Source organism: Phocoena phocoena, chromosome 1, assembly GCF_963924675.1.
Source record: "Phocoena phocoena chromosome 1, mPhoPho1.1, whole genome shotgun sequence".
Classification (NCBI taxonomy): domain Eukaryota; kingdom Metazoa; phylum Chordata; class Mammalia; order Artiodactyla; family Phocoenidae; genus Phocoena; species Phocoena phocoena.
Window position 1 is genome coordinate 88,733,598 of NC_089219.1, and position 26,955 is coordinate 88,760,552.

General features: G+C 37.0%; 1 protein-coding gene across 1 annotated transcript in view; it reads right to left on the reverse strand.

Annotated features, from left to right (window-relative positions):
* Positions 1-1,764: 1,764 nt before the first annotated feature.
* Positions 1,765-26,955, reverse strand: part of DBT (dihydrolipoamide branched chain transacylase E2) — a 42,324-nt gene continuing 17,133 nt past the window's right edge. The window contains exons 5-11 of the mRNA XM_065885446.1: positions 15,952-16,073; positions 13,116-13,332; positions 11,956-12,122; positions 7,489-7,566; positions 5,414-5,605; positions 5,208-5,279; positions 1,765-1,932 (exon numbers count right to left, since the gene is read on the reverse strand). Coding sequence (XP_065741518.1) covers positions 1,765-1,932; positions 5,208-5,279; positions 5,414-5,605; positions 7,489-7,566; positions 11,956-12,122; positions 13,116-13,332; positions 15,952-16,073 — 1,016 coding nt within the window. The remainder of the gene's footprint in view (positions 1,933-5,207; positions 5,280-5,413; positions 5,606-7,488; positions 7,567-11,955; positions 12,123-13,115; positions 13,333-15,951; positions 16,074-26,955) is intronic.

Here is a 26,955-nt window from a genome sequence, read left to right on the forward strand (position 1 = left end):
TTAGTATACAGTAGATGTTTAACATCTAGATGTGTGATAAATGCAAACAATAGAATATTATGCAGCCATGTAAAAGTATCATAATGTGGAGCTGTTTATTGACTCATAATGTTAAACTAAAAAAATCAAACTATAAAGTAGTAGAGACAGCACAACCTTATTTTCATAAAAAGAATAGCTATGTATACAGATACCTTGATCAAAATGTTAATAGTGGTAGGATTATGGTTGATTTTATTTTCTTTGCAACTCTTCATATTATCTGAATTTAAAAAATAACATTCGTTAGATCCATTATTTTCTGAATTATACATCATTTCCATTTTGAAAAAAATCAAGTAGACATTAAAACAACTTTTTCTGTCACAAAACTTCACTTGAACATACAGTATTCAATTAGACAATATTGGAAACAACATGAATTTCTGATTCAAGTGGGCCTCTAACAAAATGATCACAAGGATACCTTTATTTCTGTGCAAAATTTAGTTTTTATTTTAATGTCCATAATTACCCATTAGTCTTCTCTCTCCCATTATTCATATTCCTTCTCAGGATATGAAGAATAGAATAGACCCTAACTTATTAATCTATCCTATTTTTTTAGCTGAAGACTAAGAAAGTAAAAAAAAAAAAGTTAAAAGGCAATGGACTTCTGAATGTAACACAATGTCAGTAGTTGCTACATTTAAAGTACCTTCCTTACATCGAAGCAAGGTTGTAAAGGTGAAGTTTTTCTCAATAAAACACTAAACCATTACCAAATTCTAAAAGTATATCCACTTTAAACAAATACTTTTAGTGGCCTTACTGGCTATAAAACTATAATTGGGCATTTTTAAGATTAGCTTATAATTTTCCCTTTTAAAAGATATTAATTTATACAAATAAGATATTTACAGATGATAATCTCTACAGAGCAACACACTCCAGGATATCTTAAAAGGTAAATACAATTGCACTTATTTTATACAATAATTTGCATTCTTGTGGGGAAATAGAAAATACTTTTGCATATAAATTCCTTTTCCCAACTAAGTATAATTGAAAAGTTTCATTAAGAATTAGTTTAGAGACTTCACTGATGGTCCAGTGGCAAAGAATCTGCCTTACAATGCAGGGGATGTGGGTTCAATCCCTGGTCAGGTAACTAAGATTCCACATGCCCAGGGCAACTAAGCCTGTGAGCCACAACTACTGAGCTCACGTACCTCAGCTAGAGCCCGTGCGCCGCAAACTACAGAGCCCACATGCCCTGGGGCCCGCACGCCACAACTAGAGAGAAGCCCGCATGCCACAATGAAGATCCCGTGCCGCAACAAAAGATCCCACATGCCTCAACGAGTATCCCACATGCCGCAACTAAGACCCGATGCAGCCAAAAGTAATAAATAAAATAAATTTTAAAAAGTTTATTAAAAAAAAAGTTAGTTTAAAAAAGAAAGAAAGAAATAGGGCAAATACTGTATATGGCGGCCTGTCTTTCAGTAATATTCATTTTGTTGTTCCTGCCAGTTTCAATCCATTGACACAAAGACCTCAGCACTATATTAAGAAGGCGTACTATGCCCAGGAGAACTATTATACCATTATTCCTTTCCAGTAAAATCTCTAACAGAATAGTGATACATATTGTGTCTCAGAACTGTAGTCATACGTTACAAATCATTTACAATACAAACTGCAATGAGGAACATGTGCTGCGCAGCTGGGCTCTGCATTTTCTTTTGAAGCTCAGAAAGTTCAAGGATGTCTTATCAATCTTCATTTCAGATCTAGTAGCATAAAAGCTGGGTTTTCTAAGTAGGATTTCCACAAATTGGAGAAGTGTGACATTGTAGCACCATCAATAATTCTGTGATCAGCTGACCAGCTCACATTCATTATCTGGGCCTTATAGACTTCCCCTTTCTCGTTAAATCGGGGAAGGGTCTACAAATAAGGAAAAGGACAGAGTCAGCCTTCACTTGCTCAAAGCAAGCTCTAGTAAAAACAATGGTGAAAGATTAGGCAAATCTCCCTTCCTATAATAGAGAAGAAATGGGCATCCCAAATGACTTTTGATAATGCTAACTACTACTCTTCCTATCTTTGTGAGTGTGTGCTTCAAGCTTTCAGAGTTTCCCCAAGATATTTCCTGTCGTCTGTATAATTTCCGTATGTACAGTGAACTTCGTTTCAGATTTCAATTATTTAACAGCTATTTATTGAGCATCTACCATGTACCAGGTACTCTGCTAGACTCTGGGGATAAAGCAATGAACAAAACAAATAACAATCCTTGCCCTCTTGGAGCTAACATTTTAATGGGGAGAGACAGATGATTAAGATAAATAAGTAAAATATATATAGTGTGTTAGACAGTGAAAAGTACAAATGAAAAAATAAGGCACTTTGGAATGGAGATAGAGATTATACACAGGAGGTGGAAATAGGGGAGAGGTTGCATTTTTTTTTTAACAGGTGGGCAGGCAGGGAAAGCCTCACCAAGAAGGTGTCCTCACTGAAGGCAGTGAGGAAGCAAGCCATATGGACACCTGGAGAAAGACGGGGGGAAGCATGGCTGGAGTGTTGGAGGACCAGCAAAGTTGGCAGGGAGGCTGTATTGAAGGGGCCGGGGTGAGAGGTGGGAGATGACACAGAAAGAGCAGGCTGAAGGGGGGCATGTTGCTAAGACAACAGTTATGCTTCCCAGTCTGCCTCTGACTTTTCCAAAAACAGATTTTAAAAAAAGTGAATTCATTGCAGGTTATTTTTTTAAAAATATATCAAAAGTGAATATATATCAAAAATATATTATCTTTTTATAATGATATAAAAAGATATACAAAATGCAAGATCCACCTCTTATTGTTAGGTTCAGTAGACATAAAATCACTCTGTCAAAGGGCAACGAAGGTTTCCGAGCCCTACTCTCCCCTTCTGTAGTTCTCCCCTCAGAGCCCGGATACAACAGTCACAGCCTGATGTGGGTCCCAGTCGCACTGAGTGGCACCAGTGTAGAGCCATGGTAGGCCGCTGCAGCTAGTTTGCCTTTGATTTGGAGTGAGGTGAGAAGCTATTGGAGGTTTCTGAACAGAATGGCCAGTCACTGAGAGGAGAAGACTTCAGGTGAGAGGGTGTGGTGGTGAGGGAAGGGGCAGGAAATTGGAGATGCCTAGTTAGACTTCTGAGTAGGAAATAAGAGTTTGGAGTTCAAAGGAGAGGTTTAGTCTGGTCTGGAGATATAAACTTGGGAGCCATCAGCATATAAATGGTATTTAAAGCCATGAGACTGGATCAGATAAAGAAAAGGGCCAGAACTGAGCCCTGGGGTCCTCCAATGTTTAGAGATCGGGAGATGAGGCAAAGGAGACTCAGAGGGAACAGGCACTAGGTAGGGGGGAAGCAGACTAGCGAGGTTTTCTGCAAGTCGCAGTGAAGAAGGTTTTCCAAAGAGGCAGTATTAATCAACTCAAGCGCAGCTAATAGGTCAAGAAAGATAAGGACTGAGAATGGAGGAATGTGGAGGTTTTAGTGACTTAAGACTATTTAGTGACAGTGTAAAATTTACAGTGAAAACAAAAGATAGCAAAGGAGAGATGACCCAAAGGGAGAAAGGAATGAAATACTGTCCCTACCCAACAAGGATTAACTACATTAAGTCACTATGCAGATTTATACTTTAAGAATTATGCTTCATAACCTGAAAAAACCATGAGTGAGATGATTCTGAAAAAATGCATCTCACACAGATAATTGTACACCAATGTTCATAGCAGCATTATTCACAATAGCCAAAAAATGGAAACAATCCAAATACTCATTAGAGATGCATAGATTAACAAAATGTGGTATATATTGTACACACAGAGTCTCAGTTTGGGATGATAAAAAAGTTCTGGAGATGGACGGTGGTGATTGTTGCAAACAGTGTGACTGTACCTACTGCTGCTGAACCATACACTTTGATTAAAATGGTAAACTTTGTCATGTATAGTTTACCACAATTATATACCTATATGTACAATTCAGAAGAAAACAAACTGCTTTCAGGAAAAGGGAAAACAAAACTTTGTTAAATAGGTATGATGGTTTGTTTGTAAGCTGCAAGAAGTCAGAATTCTGTGAGAATCAAATGCTGAATGCTTGCTGGGGGCGGACGAGTGATAGAGAAATTAATCCCTTAGAGAAACTTCTGATTTGGACAGAACAGTGTCATGCTATGTGTTCCTATTTTTCTTCCCTGTCTCTTCCGTGGGCCAGAAGGGAAAGTAGAGCTAGAAGTGGGAGTAACTTAGCAACCAAAGTACCAGCTGCTAGAAAGCAAATCAAAGGCTGAATGAAAGTATCTGTGAAGATTTTGGATGCCGACATGAAAGTAATAAACTCATGAAAAGCAAGTCTCAGAGATGTTCCATGTGGAAGCATTATAAATACAGAGAAGAAGAAAGGTTCTTCTGAAAACGTGAAGATCAAAATCAAGGTTAATGTAGTGACAATGACATTTAATAATGGTGGTATTGAAATAGTATCTATGAGCTTATTTCTTTAACTTGGGTGGTTCTCAACCCTGAGTTAATAGGGATGCCCAAGCCCCAGCCCCCCACAAATTCTGGTGCAGTTGGTATGGGGTGAGCTTGGGCACTTTTTTCACACTCTCCAGATGATTCTAATGTGTAGCCAGGGTTAAGAATCACTGCAACCCTTATTTTAAGTCAGTCTTCTATAACATGGCCACATGGGTTCTTGTTTAATATGTAAATTTTGGAGGTTCTGTCCCCAAGGCCAAGAAATCTGCATTTTTAACTGCACTCCCAATGATTCTTGAACAGAGCAAAGTTTAAGAAAAACTCTCTCAATGGTGTTTTACCGTTATAAATAATTTGGATTGGCTTACTATTCTTTGGTATACTGAAATAAAGATATTTTGATAGACTCAGATTGGCTATATTTGTGATTATTCATAAAGACTCACACCTGTGCCTGGCATAATCCACAATGGTTGATCCATACAGAAACAATCCAGATCACAAGTATTTACTCTACAGAGAGGCAGCCACTGGAGTTATAGACCTAGTTCTTAGGAAGAAATAATTGGCTTACTAAACCCAATACCATACTCAAACCTACAAAGTGAGGGGAAAAACCTCAGAAACGGTTACTCTTCTTTGTTTTTCCTACCCCAATTTGCTTAAACTCTTTTTTCAACTATGTAACAAACATACCTTAATTTTTCCCAGGGCCCCAATTGCCACTTCGGGTGGCAATATCACGGGTCTGGCGTAGGTACCACCAATCTAAAAAACAAAATAGAGTAGAAAAATTAAGCTTCTGAGGAACAAATGGCAAATTAAAGTTTATATTTTTAACTGAGCATATGGTCACAAATCTTAAGTTATGGTTTATGAACTTGAATATTACTATTACTCACTGATCCAATGTTGGAAAGAGTAAATGTTCCTCCTGTAAGGTCAGTGGTGCTGAGCTGACCTGCAGAGCCCAATTTCTGGAGGCGGTTCAATTCAGTGGCGATCTCAAATATGGAGCGGACCTGAATGTTTTTCACATTAGGTACAATCAAGCCCTGCTCTGTATCCATTGCTATCCCAATGTTATGAGAAGCCTAAAAATAAACAAACAAACAATTATACAGGAGCCTTTTCGTAAGCTAACAGAAAAGAAAGTCTCAACTTTTACTGCCTTATGAACTCAACTATAGAAAACTATTGTCACCATATTGGTGATGATTTAAAAGAAATAATTTTAAAAGATTTTTTTGAAAAAGATAAATTTTTTTTGGTAAGAATATAGGGCAATAGATTATTTCCATCCATTGTTAGTGGAAGTGTAAGCTGGTATATACTTTCTGGAGAACATTTAACAGTACATACCAACATTTACAAAAACGTGTGCTAAGGAGATAAATGCAAAAGTATGTAGAGATGAACAGAGATGCTGAGTCAGATTGTTTATAAGATTGAAAAAGTGCAAATGATCAAAATGCTTATCAATAAGTCACTGGCTAAACAAATGATAACAAAGCTATATTTATTGACATGCAATGATGTCTAAAACATATTAAATAGAAAATAGTTAAAAGAAAAACGTTTTAAATATAAAAAGATATATGATATTATATATATATAATATATATAATTCCTTTTTTCTTTTTCTTTGCGGTATGCGGGCCTCTCACTGTTGTGGCCTCTCCCGTTGCGAAGCACAGGCTCCGGACGCGCAGGCCCAGAGGCCATGGCTCACGGGCCCAGCTGTTCCGCGTCATGTGGGATTTTCCCGGACCGGGGCACGAACTCGTGTCCCCTGACATCAGCAGTCAGACTCTCAACCACTGCGCCACCAGGGAAGCCCCATATTTTTTAACTGTGTAAAAATAAAATCCTAGACAGATGTACATCTCAGCATAAAGTGAGTTATTTTAGGATTATGGGACTGAAGGTAAGTATCACTATTTTCTTGTCTGAATTGTTTGCAACAAGTATATACTTAATGAGGAAGTTGTATTAATAACACGGAAAGATTTTAGATCCAACCCCCCCAGAATGTAAAGCTCACTTCCTGGTTATATATTTCTAATAAGAAATATAAGTAAGGGCCGCATCCTCAAAAGAGTTCTCAGCCTTAATGAACTTTCACTCCAAACAGAAGAGTTCACTCAACGAATTCAAACTTTCAGTACTTTGCTCATTTAAATGATTCTTGTTTTATTTTATTTATTTTTAAAATTTTAAAAAATATTTACTTATTTTTGGCTGTACCAGGCCTCTAATTGTGGCACACGGGCTCCACAGCACTTGGGGCTTAGTTGTCCTGCGGCATGTGGTATCTTAGTTCCTCGACCAGGGATTGAACCCACATGCCCTGCATTGGAAGGCGGATTCTCAACCACTGGACCACAAGGGAAGTCCCTTTGTTTATTTTTTTAAATGGGTATCAATACACAAGCATGTGATTTTATTTTATTTTTTTTTTTAAATATTTATTTGGCTGTGCCGGGTCTTAGTTGCGGCACGTAGGATCTTCGTTGCTGTGTGCGGGATCTTCTTATGGCATGTGGGATCTAGTTCCCCGACCAGGAATCGAACCCGGGCCCCCTGCATTGGGAGCGCGAAGTCTTAACCACTGGACCACCAGGGAAGTCCCTAAATTATTCTTGTTTTAAAAACTGCAGGAATTCCATTTTGAGAGAGCTCTTCTGTTTGCGGAGAGGATATGTACGATGGGAAATGTAAACCATTGCCTCACAGCTGTATATTTCCATTATTTTAACCAGAAAACCAAAAGGCGTTAAAAATGGCAATCTGCATATCTGAATAGTATTATTAACCAGTAAAACCAACATCAATAGCAACAGATTTATCTTCAGTTTAATGTTTTACCCCATACTTTAATTTCCAGTTTGAAGAAGATCACCACTTGAGGTATAATAGAAGCTTCTTTAACCTACAAGCACATTTGCACTTTTATTTATCGCAGCACATAGCCAACCTTATATGTTATGTTCTGGCAGTTTTCATCCACAGAAGCATTAAGGATAGGAAACTGTAGTAATCCCAAGGAAGCAGCCTGTTTAGAGAGAGAAATACAATGTTAGCACTTTTAACTTGGAAAGGATAGGGGATTTGAAGCAATAAGATGGAAAGGATGGAAGGAAAGAACTCTTATTTAAGCTGAGTTTAATTGCAAGTCTACATGTACCAGGCATATTACTCCCTATGTTACCTCCCAGCAATGTGGAACTAGGTTACCCTTATCATTTAAGAATAAAAGATAAAGTAATCAGGGAGCTTGTAAACATCAAGGAGATTTTCAAACTATGCAGACTGACCAAAGTACCAAAAAAAGGTCTAAATTCTACATGTTTTCCTCACTTACATGTAGAGTCTTAAGGTTTCCGTGAGAAGCAAACCTGTAGTTCAAAGAAACATTGAATTAAACACAAAAAGGTAGGGCTTCCCTGGTGGCGCAGTGGTTGAGAGTCCGCCTGCCGATGCAGGAGACATGGGTTCGTGCCCGGGTCCGGCAAGATCCCACGTGCTGCGGGGCGGCGGGGCTCGTGAGCCACGGCCGCTGAGCTTGCGCGTCCGGAGCCTGAGGCCCGCGTACCGCAACAAAAACAAAAACAGAAAGGCAGTAAGCTATTTTCCTCTGTAGAAAGAACAAGTGATAAAGATTTGAGAGGCCAGTGTTCCACCTGGTGTCCTTGGCCAAGCGAAGGGCAGAGCTGGTGCAAATATTTACTTTAGAGCCCGTTTCCTACAATTGATGGCATTTGTGCCTTCTCCTGCCTTAATCTCTCCCTTTCCTTTTTCCTTTTTTCTCTTACTACCATTTCACTTCTGTCCATGTTCAGATTTACCTGTCTCCAATTCTTTATAGCTGTTTCTCTGCCCACCCAGGATCTAATCAAAGTTCACACACTGCATTTCGTTGTCATGCCTTATAGTCAGTTTAAAAAATAGGAAAATAGGGAATTCCATGGCAGTCCAGTGGTTAGGACTCCACGCTTTCACTGCTGTGGACCCGGGTCAATCCCTGGCTGGGGAACTAAGATCCTGTAAGCAGTGCCAAGTGGCACAGCCCCTAACCCACCCCCCACAAAAAAAGGGAAAATAAAAATGCTTAAAATTGTCCCTAAAAAGAATTCCCTCGGGCTTCCCTGGTGGCGCAGTGATTGAGAGTCTGCCTGCCGATGCAGGGGACACGGGTTCGTGCCCCGGTCCGGGAAGATCCCACATGCTGCGGAGCGGCTGGACCCGTGAGCCATGGCCACTGAGCCTGTGCGTCCGGAACCTGTGCTCCACAACGGGAGAAGCCACAACAGTGAGAGGCCCGCGTACCGCAAAAAAGAAAGAATTCCCTCTCCTACTGCCTTCATCTTGTCCAATTAAGAGTTCTTTATATGCATTGTGTTAAGTGTTATTTTTGTCTGTGGGTCAGTGGTCTTGACAGAAAAAAAGAAATATCCTTGAACTAGAGAGTTAAGGAAAGTTTTATTAAGCATTTGATTTGATAACTATAACTTTAATCTTCTTTATATAAAAATCCATAACTAAGATTAAAGTGTTATACATTAAAAACAGTATTTTGAGTATAATCCAAATTTTGTAAAAGGAAAAACAAGGTGTGTGTCCACAGATAAGAGGTCTTTTTTTCCCCCTGTACAATACTTTGTAGTATTTTCCAAATGTTCTAAAATTATATAGACTGGAAAAAATGTTATTTTAAAACAAAGCATATTAACTTTTATTTTCAAAATACAGATCAGATATTTCATTCAGACTGGAACAATAAAGAAAAACAATCATGAAATAAACTTAACATATTAAAAAGCTGGACTGTCCTTGCTGCAAAACAGACTTGTCAAAGGAAGCAGTAAGAGGAACTCAGTCTGAAACAAGAGGTGGCACTCTCTTCTCCTCCCCGTGAACTTCTCCACTGGGGTCTTCAACTCATTCTGCCCTCATGCTCAGGCATTGTTCTAACAGTGCTTCCCATTCACACTTTTTTTTTTTTGCGGTACGCGGGCCTTTCACTGTTGTGGCCTCTCCTGCTGCGGAGCACAGGCTCTGGACACGCAGGCTCAGCGGCCATGGCTCACAGGCCCAGCCGCTCCGCGGCATGTGGGATCTTCCCGGACTAGGGCACGAACCCATGTCCCCTGCATTGGCAGGCGGACTCTCAACCACTGCACCACCAGGGAAGCCCCCCATTCACACATTTTTAACTTTCCATTTTCCAGCTCTTTCCCTCAGCCTACAGACCTGCTCAATTTTTCCTTGCAGGAGAGGAGGGAGCAGATGGAACCTTTCTTCAATCTACTCCAACCACCGTATCTGTCACCTGCACCTATGCCCTGTCTGCCTATCTGCATATTTTTTCAGGTTTCTCCTCTTCCTTAATTTCTTTCATTCCCCAACTAACTGCAACTAAGCTTCTACCTCAACAATACTTTATTCAGTAAGTTCTGGCTGAGGCCACACATGACCTCTTCATTACCACTCCAATAGCCTGTTCCCATCCCTTATCCTATTTAACCTCTGTAATGCATATAACCATTATCTACTTTCCTCTTAAAACTTTTTTCTTGTCTCTCGGTGTGAGAGGCTGAATCAAAGGCCCCGATCTATAAGGAGCCTCCTTATCCAAGTCCCTTGGTAGCGCTCTTGCAAGCTGATGCTGAGCTTAGTCATGTGACTTGCCTTGGTCAATGAGTTAAAAACAAACTCAGTGCACACAGCTTGGGGAAAGTGCTAACATTCTGCTTCCTCTCTTCACCCCCGCAGTACTGAGACCAGGTGCAGGCTAGCATACTGGGTAGATGAGAGACATCCAGAAGAGAAATGAGTCATCCTCACTGAGGCCACCCTACACCAGCGGGCCCCTAGCCCATCTAGTACCTGTCTATAGACATATAAGTGAGCTCTGCTAAGATCAGCAGACAGGTCCTGCTCACCTGTAGATTCATGAGAAATAATACATGGTAATTGTTTCAAACCATGAAATTTGGGGGTGGTTTGTTATACAGCAATAGATACACTTGGCTACTAAGTGACTCTTTTCTGGTTCTCCTATTGTCAAACCACTGACCCCACTCAGCCTCTTCCATTGCCTTTGCCAACTCAGTTTCTACCTACCCCTTAAACACTGGTGTAAAACCCTTAGCCTTCTTTTCTTCTCCTTCACACATAATTTGGGTGATCTCATCCACGTGTTTCAATTGCTGTGTCTCTACAGATGACCCTCTATAGCTGTAATATAGTTCAGATCTCTCATTTACTGGCACCTACTACATCTCATGTTTATAGACCATCTCTTTCCCTGTGAGGGTAGTTGTTAAAAAGATGGACATATAGGAGAACAGCTTCTGCCTTACAAGACTCAGCATCAGTGAAGAGACAACTGAGTATAAACACGTTCAAAACATTGAGATAAACTGCAATGAGAAACACAAGGCCATTTAACTCAAACTGTGACCACCACTGGCTTCTGTAGGAGGAACCGGCTTCTGTACACTGGAGCAAAATTTGGTGTTTAGGATGCACATCAAGGGAGGAGGTGGCATTTCAGGTCAAGTTGTGTATTCCAGCAACTATGCGTAGCTTAATCTGACTATAGCGGAGAGAGTGACTGTGAGAGAGAAGACTGGAGAGGTGGGTGGTAGAGACGCATAGAACGCATAGAAATACTTTTTTATGCCACATTAACGCATTTAGAAACCATCCTGAAGGCAATCCTGAAGGGGAACCATTGAAAAGAACCATGGAAAGGGCTGGTAGGAAGCCACACTGGATTTAGAGACAACAGTATGCATTTTTGAGAAAAATGGACCAGAACCGAAAACTTAGCTTCTCCACTTGTTAGATGTAAATTCTTGACAAGTTTCTCAACTTCTCTAAGTGCTAATTTCCTTAAATGGAAAATGGGGATAGCAATATTTACATGTTAACATTATTCTGATCATTAAAAGGGATAATGTATACAGCACGCTTGGTATGGGGTCAGGCATATGGCGGCTGCTTTCTAAATCGTGGTTAGCGGGCTGCTCAAGGTCAGCTGACGGCCTTATTCTTTTGATACTGGCACCAAGGCCTAGTACTAGAAATGATTCCCAGAGGCCTCAATATAAGTTTGTTGAAAAGTGGAAGATCAATCCCAAGTCTCACTTTTCTTCAAATCAGGACTTTGCTGGAGTGATCCTTTCAGAATTAAAGGCTTTATCTACATGGCAGGACAATCCTCACCTAGGTCAGAGATAAGTAGATAAAAATCTGACACGGAAATTTCAATTTTATAAACTTCCATGAAACAAAGAGTGTACTTGTACATTTTTCTAACTATGTGATATTGTGAGAAATATATTTTTATTCAAATCCATAGTTAACACATTGCTCATTCACAAAACAAAATTTAAACGTCTTACTCAAGCCTTGTTTGAAATGACTAAAATCTTACCTTTAAGAAGAAGGGCATGAAGGAGAGTTTAATTCCACGAGCAAAAGCAATGGGTTTTAATTCTTCTCGCAGCTTAACCAGTTCAGTAAGGTCAACATCATCACAATACCCAAAATGAGGTATCTTCAGGGCTGCAGACATGGTCTTGACCATTGCTTTGTGAAAGCCTGGAAAACATTAAATATACATATATATATACGTATATATACATATATGCATATATATATGTACTTTATAAAAATTCTTTAATCCTTTAAGCCCTTTAAAAACTAAAATAGAAGGTTTTCTAATGTTACTTACTCTTAACTAATCTCTTCCTCTTGGAGCTACCATCTTCATTACATAACTTGAAAGCCAGTAATTTCAATGCTAAAGCATTGACTATAGCACAACACCCAGTGTCAATTGTAATAATATAACAGGTAACTGCTTTCAACACTGTGGTATATAAAAAATTCAAAAGGTGGCTTCCCTGGTGGCGCAGTGGTTAAGAATCCGCCTGCCAATGCAGGGGACACGGGTTTGAGCTCCCATCCGGGAAGATCCCACATGCCGCAGAGCAAATAAGCCCATGCGCCACAACTACAGAGCCTGTGCTCTGGAGCCTGTGAGCCACAACTACTGAGCCTGTGTGCCACAGCTACTGAAGCCTGCGCACCTAGAGCCTGTGCTCCGCAACAAGAGAAGACACTGCAATGAAAAGCCCTTACACCGTAACGAAGGATAGCCCCTGCTCACCGCAACTAGAGAAAGCCCGAGCACAGCAACGAATACCCAATGCAGCCAAACAAAAAATAATAATAATAATGCCAAAATAATAATAATAAATTCAAAAGGATGCAAGCCATGTATTTACACAATGGCTTCTTGCAAAGCCACTCTTCTGGAAGTTAATCATCCTAAGAATTTGTAAATAACAAATCAGAAGTAGTTGTTTTGAAAGCTAACAAAAAATAATATTTAAAATATACCGAGCAAGTCTTCAAACAGAAAAAATATCTTTACACAAATTTATACTCTAAGAAACCTGCTAACATGTTACTCTTCAAAAATTATCAGTATATATTAAAGCTTTTCCTAGAAAAACTGTAATTTCATCATGTTGAAGTAGCTTCCCCCCAAATAATTACTCTATTACCTTACATTACTATTATTATTACCTTTTATGGGTTCTGTTCTGTCTTTGCCTGTGAATACTGGAGGTTTTGATATTGGTATAGGAATAGTTCTCTCTTTTGGTTTTGGTGGAGGTGGCATACTTTCAGCTTTTGGTGAAGGAGGTAGTATAGCTCCTGTTTGCTTTTCCAGATAGCTGAGAATATCTTCTTTAAGTATTCTGCCATCTTTTCCAGAGCCAACAACTTCACTCAGCTTAATCTAAAAAATGACACATTTTAATGCTAAAAATAAAACTACCTAAAAATAAATAAACCCATCACTGAGGTCTTTAAGTGAAATTAAATGAACTGAAGGTAAAAAAGTATCTCTGCCCAATAAATTAGTATAAGGAAATAACATTTTAATTATCTTAATAGAACACTGCAAACTATAAATAACATTTTCATCTTCTCAATAGAATGCTATAAACTATAGCTACTCTTCATAAGTGATCATTTGTTACTTCTGTACTTACTGTTCATTTGCCCATGTGGTAACAATGTAATATCTACATTGTATATAGCTATTTATAAAAACACATTTTTAAACAGTCAACTATTTCTAAATTTCTTGCATAATTCTTATTTGATTTTTTTCTATTCTTGGAGACTACATAAGAAGAACTGAAAGTTTAAACAAGAGTTAAATACTGTAACAAATGTAGACCACTGTTTCTGACCTTGGCTACCAGTAAACATGTAATGGTTAAAATAATCATCCTATAAAAGCTCTCTTGAATTAGTTTTTTTTCTGATGGCTGTTTTAGAAAGATCAGTACAAAACACTGAAATTAACTTTATTGAGGCATACTTGGAATGTGAGTTCCTTGGTCCAAGTTAAGGGTCAAATAGTTAAGTTTTATTATTGCTTTCCACAGAAGAAACAATAGATGATATAATTCCACTTTCTACTGGGCACTCATGATACTTCTTAGAAACATTTGTGATCTGGCTTTACTTAATCACTTCCTATGTTTGGTAATAGAGATAAAATATTTCACTAAATTGAACTGTATTTAAATAAAAAGACACATTAGCTTGGATGATATCCTCACGCATAGTGTATATTAGTTAAACTCTCAAGGTTAAGTCCTATTTCATTTGTATTAATGCTTCTCTAATAATGACCACAAAAGAGTAAAGGACTTTATCACATCACATTTAGTTTATAACAAATGAACTCTAAGAATTTAAACATAATTTTTAGGTAATTACAAACAACTGTAAGTGCCACTGGTTTTTAATCTTAGACAAACTCAATAATTAATATACAAACTGCAAAAAAAGGGGGGAAAAGGTGATTTTACAATAATAAATCTGTTATTTAATTTCTAGTAATTCTAGTAATTCTAGTAATTATACAAATGCTCTAATTATACACATCTTTAGGGAAAGGAAAGCCACATCATATATTTCTACAGGTAGTCCTTTTATATAATTTTTTTAAAAATGGTAAAATGTTTATAGCTTTCAAAGCAATATATAAGATCGTTATTTCATCTGCTGCCCTTAACAGTGTAGTGTTCCATATTACTATTTCTATTTTTCTGTTAAGCTAAATCGTCTTCATGTTTGAACACATTCAATGGCTAATAAATTTTCATTAAGGGTTTATAACATAATTTTCCTAAGCATTTCCCTGATTTTGAACACGTGTGCCTTCTAATTTTTGGTTATATAAAACACTTTAATATATCCTAGATTATCTCCTTGGGATACTTCCCCAATGGTAGGATAACTAGCTGAAGGAGAATGAACATTTTAATGACTCTTATTACCTATTCCCAAAATGTAAACTTTTTCCCCCTCAACTGTAATTTAACTACTTCTCTCAAAAACAGACAAACAAAAGCCTGCATTGTGAGGCATAGTGGAAAGAACTCAGGCTTTGGAACCACACAGATTTGTGCTCAAATCCCCAGTTCAGCTACTTACTTGATTTTAGGCAACTTAATCAACTTCTCTACCTTTTCTCATCTGGGATAACCCAAACCAGTCTGCAAGGTTACTGTGCGGAATAGTGATAATGTATGTATACTGTCTGGCTCAGAAGTGCTCAAATAATGGAGGCATCAATTGTTGAGACACTATTAATGATTAAGAGCACTGGTTTTAGAGTCACAGAGACTCTCACAGAATCCTGGTTCCACCACTGGGTTAGCTGTGTGACCTTGGACCAGTTATTTGACCTCTCTAAGTCTTAGAAGGGCCCTTTGTCTCAGAGTTGTGAAGATTTAATGAGATAACATGTAAATTATTAGCACAATGCCTAGGAGCCATCTCACTTTGGAGGTAAAGCAGCAATGACTGCCAGGTTAAGAGGGAAAACAGAAGGCCAGGCTCCTTGATACAAGTCAGTATAGCTCTATGGTTTTCCCTACCTCCCTGGGATCAGGCAGATCCTTGGGACCACATCCTTGCCTGGCCCATTTCCCATCCCTTCCCTATACTGCTTCCTTCATTCCTAGTAAACATGATCACTGTCTCAATCAATCAATCATGTGTTCCCAAACCCCTGTCTCAGGCTATGCTTGTAGGGTACCTGATCTAAGACACTAGTATTTACCAGTGCTCAATAAATGGTAGCCCTTACTGTTATTAGGCTCTCAGGAAGAATAATAAATCCACACTTCTCAATTAACATGAATAATAAGTTCACAATTTTCTTTTCATTGTTCATGAGGACTTTTATGCAACTATCACTTTTTAGTAACAGACATTTTCATGTTTCCTTTAATCCCAACTTGAGCCATCTCATCATGGGATAGCTGGTAATTCTTCATAGATACACATGTATACCTTCTGTGTGATCTCACACTTAAATATTAAGAAAACTTACATTGTTTTCCATTGCAAGGCGACGAACTGCAGGAGTTGCCAGTGTTTTTTGGCCCTTTATCTCTTGGTGTGTGTGTTCATCATGGGACACAGCAGGAGTTTCAACAACATCTTCTTCTGAATCTGGTAACAAGGTAAAATTTTACTCTTTAGTAGAAAACTAAACAAGCTTAGTGTCTTATATAAATAAATTCAACTTAAAGTATTCAGTCAAAAAGCGTAATAGATGAGTTACTTCAGAATGGGAAAACACAACTGTAAAATGGAAAAACACACAAGGGTACTAGAGTGAGTGAGAGGGGTGTATGGGTACCAGGTACTGTTTAATGATTATTATTGCCTGCTGTTTACTTCATTTCTGTTAAAATTATGTAGCAGCTACAAGTTAAAAAATGCAAGTTTCTTTCATAAATTTTAAAACACATTGTATTGTAAACATTTTCCTAATAAATTTCTCAAATACATATGAAATGAGAATCAAATGTGAGGTAAATTACATGAATCATGTAAAATCTGTGACAATCTTAAATGCTTTCCTAAGACAATATAGCATTTAAATTTTTTCTTTGCTTTGAATATGGCTTAAGGAATGCTGTGGAAGGTTTTATTTTCATGGCTAATACTAATTTGGTTGTTTTATTCTCTAACTGTAGAGTAGTGATATAAGAAAAACTATCTTGGGCTATTACCATGTATTTTTACAACCAAAAAGAAAAAGGTTTTAAGAGCATTTAATTGTCAAAGTTGGATGCTAGGAAATCAGTGCTATAGTACAGCAGAATCTCTGTGGGAATAAGTAAACTAGAGCCAACCTCTGAAAATCAGCAGAAAACTGAGTTAGCTTTGACATTCTATTCTAAGCAAATAAAAATTTTCCACTGCTAGAAAACTATGGAAAGACATTCTATTCATTCATTCCTCCTCACTAGTCTATGAATTGGTCTGGTGGAGCTCTCAAATTTCCCCTACGGTTAAGGAAGAGAAAAAACAAACACTTTGTATTGAACATGAAGAGTAGTAGAATATTCCACCCCAAAATGTGATTGTAGGAGTTCAGGACATACCACCCCAAAATATGCCACTTTGGTGTACTGATTATTTTCAAGAGCTGTACGCACTTGAAAAACAACAAATGCAGGGAGAGGCTTACTCTGAACTCTCTTCATGTACCTAAAGACATCCAAAAGGAACTCAACTGTCAGAAACTCCCTCCCTAGGAGTTTCATCCAACCATGGAAGATTGACTCATCACAGGAGAAGAGACTAGAAATCAGCAACACATCCATATAAACTTTTGTCACAAACTATCATACCTCCCATATATTCTTCTAAGAGCCAATTCATCCTTCCTAAAAATCATCTACTCTCCCCTAAGAGGCCTACATCCCTCCTCCCCTTTCCCTATTAAGAAGGTATTTAAACCTGAATCCTAAAGCCACCTCTCTGAGTTATTCATTTTTCCTGGGTATCTCCCAGGTATACATGACGTCTACATATTAATAAATTTGTTTTTCTCTTGTTCATCTGTCTTTTATTACAGGGGTCTCAGCTAAGAACTCAGAAGGTACAGGGAAAATTATTCTTCCTTCCCACAATCACCTAGTATATATCGTATACTGCACTACATATGTAATATCTTAATCTTCACTCCAGTGTGTAAGATAGGTGTTATTATCCCCATTTTACAGATTAAAAAAAATGAGACTTGAGATGAAGAGACTGGCCCAAGGTCACACACCAAATAAACTGTGAAGAGCTGGGATTCAATCCTAGGGCTGACTCAGTTTGTGCTGTTTCCTTTAGTTCATGGCTGGCCCTAGTAGATTTTCTTTCTGGTCAAATAAGCTGGAATATAACTTCTACAGCTCCAGGCATAATTTTATTGCACTTTGAGAAGCCCTGTGCATTGTCCACATCTGTTGAAGTTACTGGAGAAACTAGTAAGAAAGATTAGCATTAGGAACTAAGATCCAAAGAAAACTAAGATCCAAAGAAAAATCAAGGGGGTTCAGTTGTAGGAATCCCATATGCATATGAATAATGCATATTTGCTACAGTTTGAGAAATGCATAAATGCCCAGACATATCATATACAAGTTATTATATAACAGTTCCAAAATATCATGTTATTTATTGCTACTTACCTTTCTGGAAAAAATTCTATATATCACCAAGTAGTACTGCCTTTTGGAATAACTTCGGTGTAAGTATTAAGTAATAAAACAAAGATTTGCAAGAAGTCACTCATATTATATATGAGTTGTAGCTGTCATGTAGTTGTGGGAAGAAAGCTCTCTTAATACTAAAATACTACCTTGCTAAGGACATTGGAAAGCCAGGGATGATTTAACAGAGATTTAACAGAGAATATCTACCAGAAAGCCATTTCCATGATCCAAGGGTTTCCAGTCTTTTTGTAACCTTGATCATAGAACTTATCTTAAAAGTGACCCAGTAGAGAAGAAGTAAATCATAAGGAATGGAGGGAATGTCATTTTCTAAATGGATGAGTGTTTGTGGCATGATGCCAAGATAAACGGAGTGATCAACATCAAATCACAATTTCGCACAGATACAAAAGGATATTTGGTTCAGAACCTAACAACTAGGAAGAAGATCTAGGAAGATGACCAGATCTTTCAGGCAGGAGAGAAAAGAACGGCTTCTAAATTCAACTTAGAGAGCTAGCGGCCACAATAACTTCTATTAGCATTTGATTCAATAACCTTAGCCCTGATAGAGATTGCACATTAGAAAAACAGTTACAGTTTTGGAGAAAGTTGCTGCTGGTTCAGTTTTGCTGATGCAACAATCTGTTCCTGTTACCGTGCCCTGTTACCTCGATGAAATAGAGATTGCAAGCTATGCAACTGGGAAACCAGCAAAGTCAAGCTGTCCTGGTTACTCCGGTTCAGCCTTTGAACTGTCAGCTTAGCTATAAACTGCGACATGTTTAACACAGGGGGAGGCCCATATTGCTACCCCCAAAATGTGGAATGCTTATTACTTTTTCCAGATTTAATTAAACATATGATTGTTCTATGCAATATGAAGAAAGTGTGGACAGTAAATCAGAGGATGACTAAAATAAAACCATGGTGATCTTGATGTAAAACCAGAGTTTGTGTAACAGAGTGGGACCTGGCAGTAACTCCTGTCGTTTTTCAACTTTTTGAAGAGTAAGTCCTAACATTTGACTCCTTCCTACTGTACTTCACATAGATGACTAAGATGAGGAAGAAATTATTAACAGTAAATTCTAGTTTGTACTTTCCCCTGAAGCTATTGGACATAGTTGTTTTCATATCATGAGCTTATAAACAGGAACCTAGTATTTTTATGATTGCAACCGATCAGACTTTGAAAAGCAGGAAGTTTTTTATTGTAAGAAAATATTCTTTTCAGGATTGTTTTTGGACATGTATATGGTAAAAATACAACTTAAAGTGTTTTAATATAAATGTTAAGTATTTGGCACAATATTTTGAGGAGCTTAGTTAAACGTAAAGGACTTCTGTGACTTTTCACATTAAAATGTCAAATTCTTTTCAAATGAGGCTTTGGGGAAAATGATCTTGATCATATTAGCTTTGGTTATAATTCCATTCATTCAATGTACTTTATTCCTTGCCTTTTAAAATAACTAAGTTTGATTCTGAGAAAATTAAGAATTCCAGTGTGATAAAGGCAATTTTTCTTTTATGCAAAAATGAAGTCTTAGTAATTTTCAACCTAGTTTCGTATTCCAGGTATGAAGTTGCCTTAAAAAATCATTTGAAACTTGTTTAAAACATAAATAAAAAAAAATAAAATACTACCTTGTTAAATAGCACTTGAAGAAATTTTCTAAGTTTTTTTATATGATTATACTTATATAGAGTATACTTTATATACTTATTTTCTCCTTTGATGTTCACAATAATGCTACAAGAATGCAGGGCACATTCTTGATTTTACCAATGTAGAAACAGACTCTAAGGGGGATGGAGTTAAGACTAAGCTAAAATTTCATGACTCTCCCCAGCTGATGTGATTTTCACTGTTCTTGCACTATACTCTAATATGTGGGATTTTATTCCTTCAGTAGTGGATTTAGATACAGTTTTTAAAACCTTAATTAAATTTTAAGAAAGAACAAAAGGACTCTGGTAAATAAGTTTTTATCATGAAGACTGTCAATTTAGTGTTGCTGGAATTCATCATGTGAAGAAAATTAATAATAAAATTATATTATTTCAGATTAAATAAGAGTAAGTTGAATTAGTAAAAATATTAAAACTGTGTGATTGCAATGGGAAATACTTTTTGAAATACCAAAGCACTCAAAGGTTTTTGAAAGAGTTGTTTTTGTAAGAAGCTTTAAACTTTTCCTCCCTGCAAAACTTCTTAGGAAGACTTTTCTTCATAGCACAAATCTAAACCTTAGTTTAGTTTCTGCTCAAACGATCATAAATTGAGAATTAATGATGTCTAAACCAATGAGATTGCATAGCATTTTCTTTCTCACTTCAAATTACTGAAACAGCTAATTCAATCAATTCAGTCTACAATTAGCTATACAAAATAAGGTTTTAGTTACGATGATAGGTGCTCATGTTAAAGGGTAAATGCAATATAACAGCAGAATAATATAAAAGTATTCTGCTACATCTTATGTCCCTTCTGCTATAAAGTATTCTGCTACATCTTATGTCCCTTCCTCTCTTCCCTTAATACTTCCCCATGGTGGCAAGACTCCTCAATTAGAGCTAATTAGGTATAGTAACTCTCCACTTGTCTGGTGGTCCAGCATTCTGGCAACTTAATGTTGTACACAGCTGTAGGTGCAGAACACCTAAAACCGTGCCACGCAGCCTCAGCATTAAAACCGTACACTTGCTCCAGAGAAAAGTCATTTATACTCTCAATCACAACCTATTTTCTCTTCTTAGCACATATTTCTTAACAACTTGGTTATCTGTATTGCCAGAAAGTTAAGAAGGAGAGTGATGGCCTGGCACAATGACAAGGCTAAGAGGTAGGCTGAAAAAACAAAAATCAGAGGCAGAATTGTGTTTTTCCCAGAAAAATGAATGTTCATTAACATGCCTTTGCATAATCAAAAAGATTTTAGGTTATACCCAATATCCTCCCTTTAAGAAGGCATAAAATATGTAGGTTTAAAAAATAAATAAATAAAACTACTGATTCCCATTAAATAAATGGTTTAGAAAAGTTCGGGTTCAAAAAGCTTTACTTGTTTAGAAAAGTGAGGAGTCATGCTACTTTTTAAAATAGAGGTTAGAGAAAGCCAGGTTAGCTGTAAAGAGAACTCATGGCAATATTCTTAAGACTGAGTTCACAGCAGACAACATACTGAGACATGAATCAGCTTTGACATAATCTTGATAATATTAATTAACTAAATTTCAATTTGTAATTTTTTTTTTTAAACAGCATAAATGAGTCTAGTGAGCTCTTTTCAAGTAGAGTCTACCTACAGTCAGAGCACTCAGAGATAGGAGTTGGAGGTCACAAATACTTTTTCCCTCATCAGAATTATCATGACACTCCAGTCTTGAAAAGCAGGCTGCAACACCATGTTACAAAGAGAGTACCATAGAATATTATTTAAACAAGCATTAAAAGACAGGATTTAATTTCCATTACTGCTATTAAGACGTCTACTCTTGATCCCTTACACTCTTGATGGTTCTATGCTACAATTATTTCCCACCTGTAAAATGGACATAATGTGTCTTATACTTCTAAAAGACTTTTCTTTAGGTAATTTTCTATTTATAGTATAATTGATTTTCTTGGCATTAAAATGAGGAACAGTATAGACAAATTCAGTATTACTACAAATTCTTGTTTAAGACAGGTACACAAAATATTTAGAAACTTTTCTTGTTTCCAGAATTTAAAAAGAGGCACATATAAATTTCTTAGTAAGTTGAACCTACTATTCTATAGGCTTGCTTATTTATTTTATGCTTCATAGTCATTCTTACAGTAAAAAAACAATAAAAATTACAAGAAAACATAAATATAAAAGCAAAAAGGTACACACACAAAATAAAATTAGCATGCAAGGCAATTATTCAGAATACACTTTGAATTGCAAATGAAATAGAATAGCTAACAATGATCAGTTCTCTGAGGAAAATTATCAGATAATTTTTACTCTGAACATAACCTATCCAATCCCATTAAGTTTTTACAGACATATAATAAACTGTACATACATAAAATATAAAATTTCATAAGTCTTGAAATATATATATACCCATAACTATCACCAAAATCAAGATAACGGACATATCACCCCCCAAAGTTTCCTTATACTCCTTGGTAATTCCTCCCTCCTAACCTTCTGCCTCCTTCCTACCCTATCAGCAGGCAACCACTAATGGGTTTGTTGTCAAAATATATTAGTTTGCATTTCTAAAACTTTATGTACATAGAATCATACAGCATGTTCTCTTTTATGTCTGGCTTCTCTGACTCAGCATAATTTTTCAAGATTCATCCATGTCATACAGGAAATTAATTTTTGTAAAAAATTATCTAGAAATAATATACCCCCTCCTGAAAAAGTTCTATGATTTTATAATTTGCTATATCAAGACTTATTAAGTTGGATTTCATTGGAGATACCAAAAGAAACTCTAAGAAATAAAAGGAAACAATAAAACCCCCCACAAATCCCAGCTGTTCACTTGTTCATATACAGTCAGCCCTGGGAATCCACAGGTTCTGTATTCATGGATTCAACCAACTGCTAATCGAAGATACACAGAAAAAAAATGTATGTAGGCTATATGCAAATACTACACCATTTTTTTTTTTTTTTTGCGGTACACAGACCTCTCACTGCTGTGGACTCTCCGTTGCAGAGCACAGGCTCCAGACGTGCAGGCTCAGCAGCCATGGCTCATGGGCCCAGCCGCTCCACAGCACGTGGGATCCTCCCGGACCGGGGCATGAACCCGTGTCCCTTGCATCGGCAGGCGGACTCTCAACCACTGCACCACCAGGGAAGCCCACTACACCATTTTATACAAAGGACTTGAGCATCCGCAGATTTTGGTGTCCCTGTGTGTGTGTGTGTGTGAGTGTGTGTGTGTGCTACAACCAATCCTTTGCAAATACCACAGGATGACTATAATTTGCTTTTGTGGATGGCCTAGATAGGTATCTAATCTGGTCTACAGCACTTGACAGGGTATTCTAATTTACTAACATCCACAATAATGTTCAGCATCTTTGGTTGTCTCAGTTTATGCCAAGAGTATAATTCTTTCCTTTCTAGGTCTTAACCGAATGAAAGAAAAATCTATACCTATTATCTTGTTGATCCATCAAAATAATTCTGTGTTTATTTCAGGTAATTTTTAAAGGTAAATTCTTTTTTGTTTTTAATATTCCTAAATCATGCCTTTCAGTAGAAATTTGGAGTCAAGATAATAGCACCCCTAGTACCCAGATTATGGTCTCTTATTTATTCCACATTAAAAGGAACAAGAGGCCCTCAAGGAATGGATAATTCCAGGACTGGGGTAGGAAAAGTATCAATATAAGGTGAGTCCCAGATCATCTTCTTGTGCCAAAAGCAAGGAAGGTTTTGAAAAGTAACAGCATCATGTTAAAAGAACACACAGAAGCCACCTTGAAATGGTCACCACTATTAATGATTTGAGCATTAAAAAGAATTATAATAAAAACATCAGGTCAAATGAAATATAAACAAAGAGAATGTTGGAAAAATTAATATCACCATTTGAAGGGCCTATTAAAGTAACTCCTTATTTTAATAATTGGTAAAGAAAGACTGGAATGTCTTTCCAGTAGGAACTGTATTTCATAGTAACAAATAGCCCCAATTGATGAAGGAAGGGATAGCTCCACTTTACAGAATAATGCCACCTAATAATGTTAAAGGAATCCAAAAATCATCATTCTACAACCACTAAAATAATTGTGGTATGGTTATGGCAAGGGTATGGTTATGGTTCCATGTTTAAACTTAGCATTATTACACCAGATCATCCAGACGTTATTTGTGTCCTGATACGGAGAAATATGAAATACATAATAGTTCCAGGATGTAGACTCTAGCCAAAATATTTAACTGCAACCTAGCCTTTAAAACTTACTTCTAGTTTACAGGAAATATAAAGAAGAGAGGAACAAGTCAAATACCACCATGAAGAAGCAACAAGTCCAAAAGATGTGACATTCTGCAAAACAAATTGCTACCATCTCTTCAGCAAGTCAGTGTCATGTGGGGAAGTAGGACCCAGATTAAAAGAGACCAGGTGCAATTTGTAGTCCTGTACTAGACTCTAGCTTGAACAAACCAATTGAAATTTCAAGGACATTTTGGTGGCAACTGGGGAAATTTAAATTTAAATATGGTGTGACTACCAGATAAAATGAAAATGTATTGTTATGAAAACATGTAGAGTCATTAACTAAGCAAACACATTAGAATGTACCAAATACAAGTCTGGTTAAAAAAATACCAAAATGCAAACAAAAATTCAAAGAAAAAACAGCAAAGAAAAAGCAAAAAATAACATACAAGGGAATCCCCATAAGGTTACAGCTGATTTCTCAGCAGAAACTCTACAGGTCAGAAGGGAGGGGCAGGATATACATAAAGTGATGAAAAGGAAAAACCTACAACCAAGATTACTCTACCCAGCAAGGGTCTCTTTCAGATTCTACGGAGAAATCAAAACCTTTACAGACAAGCAAAAGCTACAAGAATTCAGCACCACCAAACCAGCTTTACAACAAATGCTAAAGGAACTTCTCTAAGTGAGAAACACAAGAGAAGAAAAAGACCAAAAAAACAAACCCAAATCAATTAAGAAAATGGTAATAGGCACATATATATCGATAATCACCTTGACTGTAAATGGATTAAACGCGCCAACCAAGACACAGACTGGCTGAATGGATACAAAAACAAGACCCTTATATATGCTGTCTACAAGAAATCCACTTCATACCTAGGGACACGTACAGACCGAAAGTGAGGGGATGGAAAAAGATATTCCATGCAAATGGAAATCACAAGAAAGCTGGAGTAGCAATACTCATATCAGATAAAATAGAGTTTAAAATAAAGACTGTTACAAGAGATAAGGAGGACACTACATAATGATCAAGGGATCAATCCAAGAAGAAAACATAACAATTATAAATATATATGCACCCAACATAGGAGCACCTCAATACATAAGGCAAATGCTAACAGCCATAAAAGGGGAAATCGACAGTAACACAGTAATAGTGGGGGACTTCAACACACCACTTACACCAACAGACAGATCATCCAGACAGAAGATAAATAAGGAAACACAGGCTTTAAATGACACAACAGACCAGACAGACTTAATTGATATTTGTAGGACATTCCACCCATAAGCGGAAGAATACACTTTCTTCTCAAGTGCACATGGAATGTTCTTCAGAATACATCTCATGTTGGGTCATAAATCAAGCCTTGGAAAATTTAAGAAAACTGAAATTATATCAAACATCTTTTCCAACCACAATGCTGAGATTAGAAATCAATTACAAGAAGAAAACTGTAAAAAACACAAATACATGGAGGCTAAACAGGGCACTGCTAAATAACTTAGAGATCACTGAAGAAATCAAAGAAGAAATTTAAAAACACCTAGAAACAAATGACAACAAAAACACAACGATCCAAAGTCTATGGGATGCAGCAAAATCAGTTCTAAGAGGGAAGTTTATAGCAATTCAAGTTCACCTCAAGAAAACAAGAAAAATCTCAAATAAACAATCTAACCTTACACCTAAAGCAACTAGAAAAAGAACAAAGAAAACCCAAAATTAGTAGAAGGAAAGAAATCATAAAGATCGGAGCAGAAATAAATGAAAGAGAAATGAAGAAAACAATAGCAAAGATCAATAAAACTAAAAGTTGGTTCATTGAGAAGATATATAAAACTGATAAATTTTTAGCCAGACTCATCAAGAAAAAAAGGGAGAGGACTCAAATCAATAAAATGAGAAATGAGAAAGGAGAGATTACAGCTGACACTGCAGAAATACAAAGGATCATAAGAGACTACCACAAGCAACTATATGCCAATAAACTGGACTACCTGAAGTAATGGACAAATTCTTGGAAAGGTACAACTTTCCAAGATTGAACCAGGAAGAATTAGAAAATATAAACACACCAATCACAGGTAATGAAATTGAAACTGTAATTAAAATCTTCCAACAAACAAAAGTCCAGGACCAGATGGCTTCACAGGCAAATTCTATCAAACATCTAGAGAACAGTTAATTCCTATCCTTCTCAAACTCTTCCAAAAATTTGTGGAGGGAGGAACACTCCTGAACTCATTCTACGAGGCTACCATCACCCCAATAACAAAACCAGACAAATATCGCACACACAAAAAAATTACAGACCAATATCGCTCATGAATATAAGTGCAAAAATCCGCGACAAAATACTACCAAACAGAATCCAACAGCACATCAAAAGGATCATACACCATGATCAAGTGGGGTTTATCCCAGGGATGCAAGGATTCTTCAATGTATGCAAATCAATCAATGTGATACACCATATTAACAAATTGAAAAATAAAAACCATATGATCATCTCAATAGATGCAGAGAAAGCTTTTGAGAAAATGCAACACCCATTTGTGATAAAAACTCTCCAGAAAATGGGCATAGAGGGAAACTACCTCAGGATAATAAAGGCCACATATGACAAACCCACAGCCAACATCATTCTCAATGGTGAAAAACTGAAAGTATTTCCTCTAAGAAACAAGACAAGGACGTCCACTCTCACCACTATCATTCAACATAGTTTTGGAAGTCCTAGCCTCGGCAATCAGAGAAGAAAAAGAAATAAAAGGAATACAAATTGGAAAAGAAGAAGTAAAACTGTCACTGTTGCTGATGACATGATATTATAAATAGAAAATCCTAAAGATGCCACCAGGAAACTACTAGAACT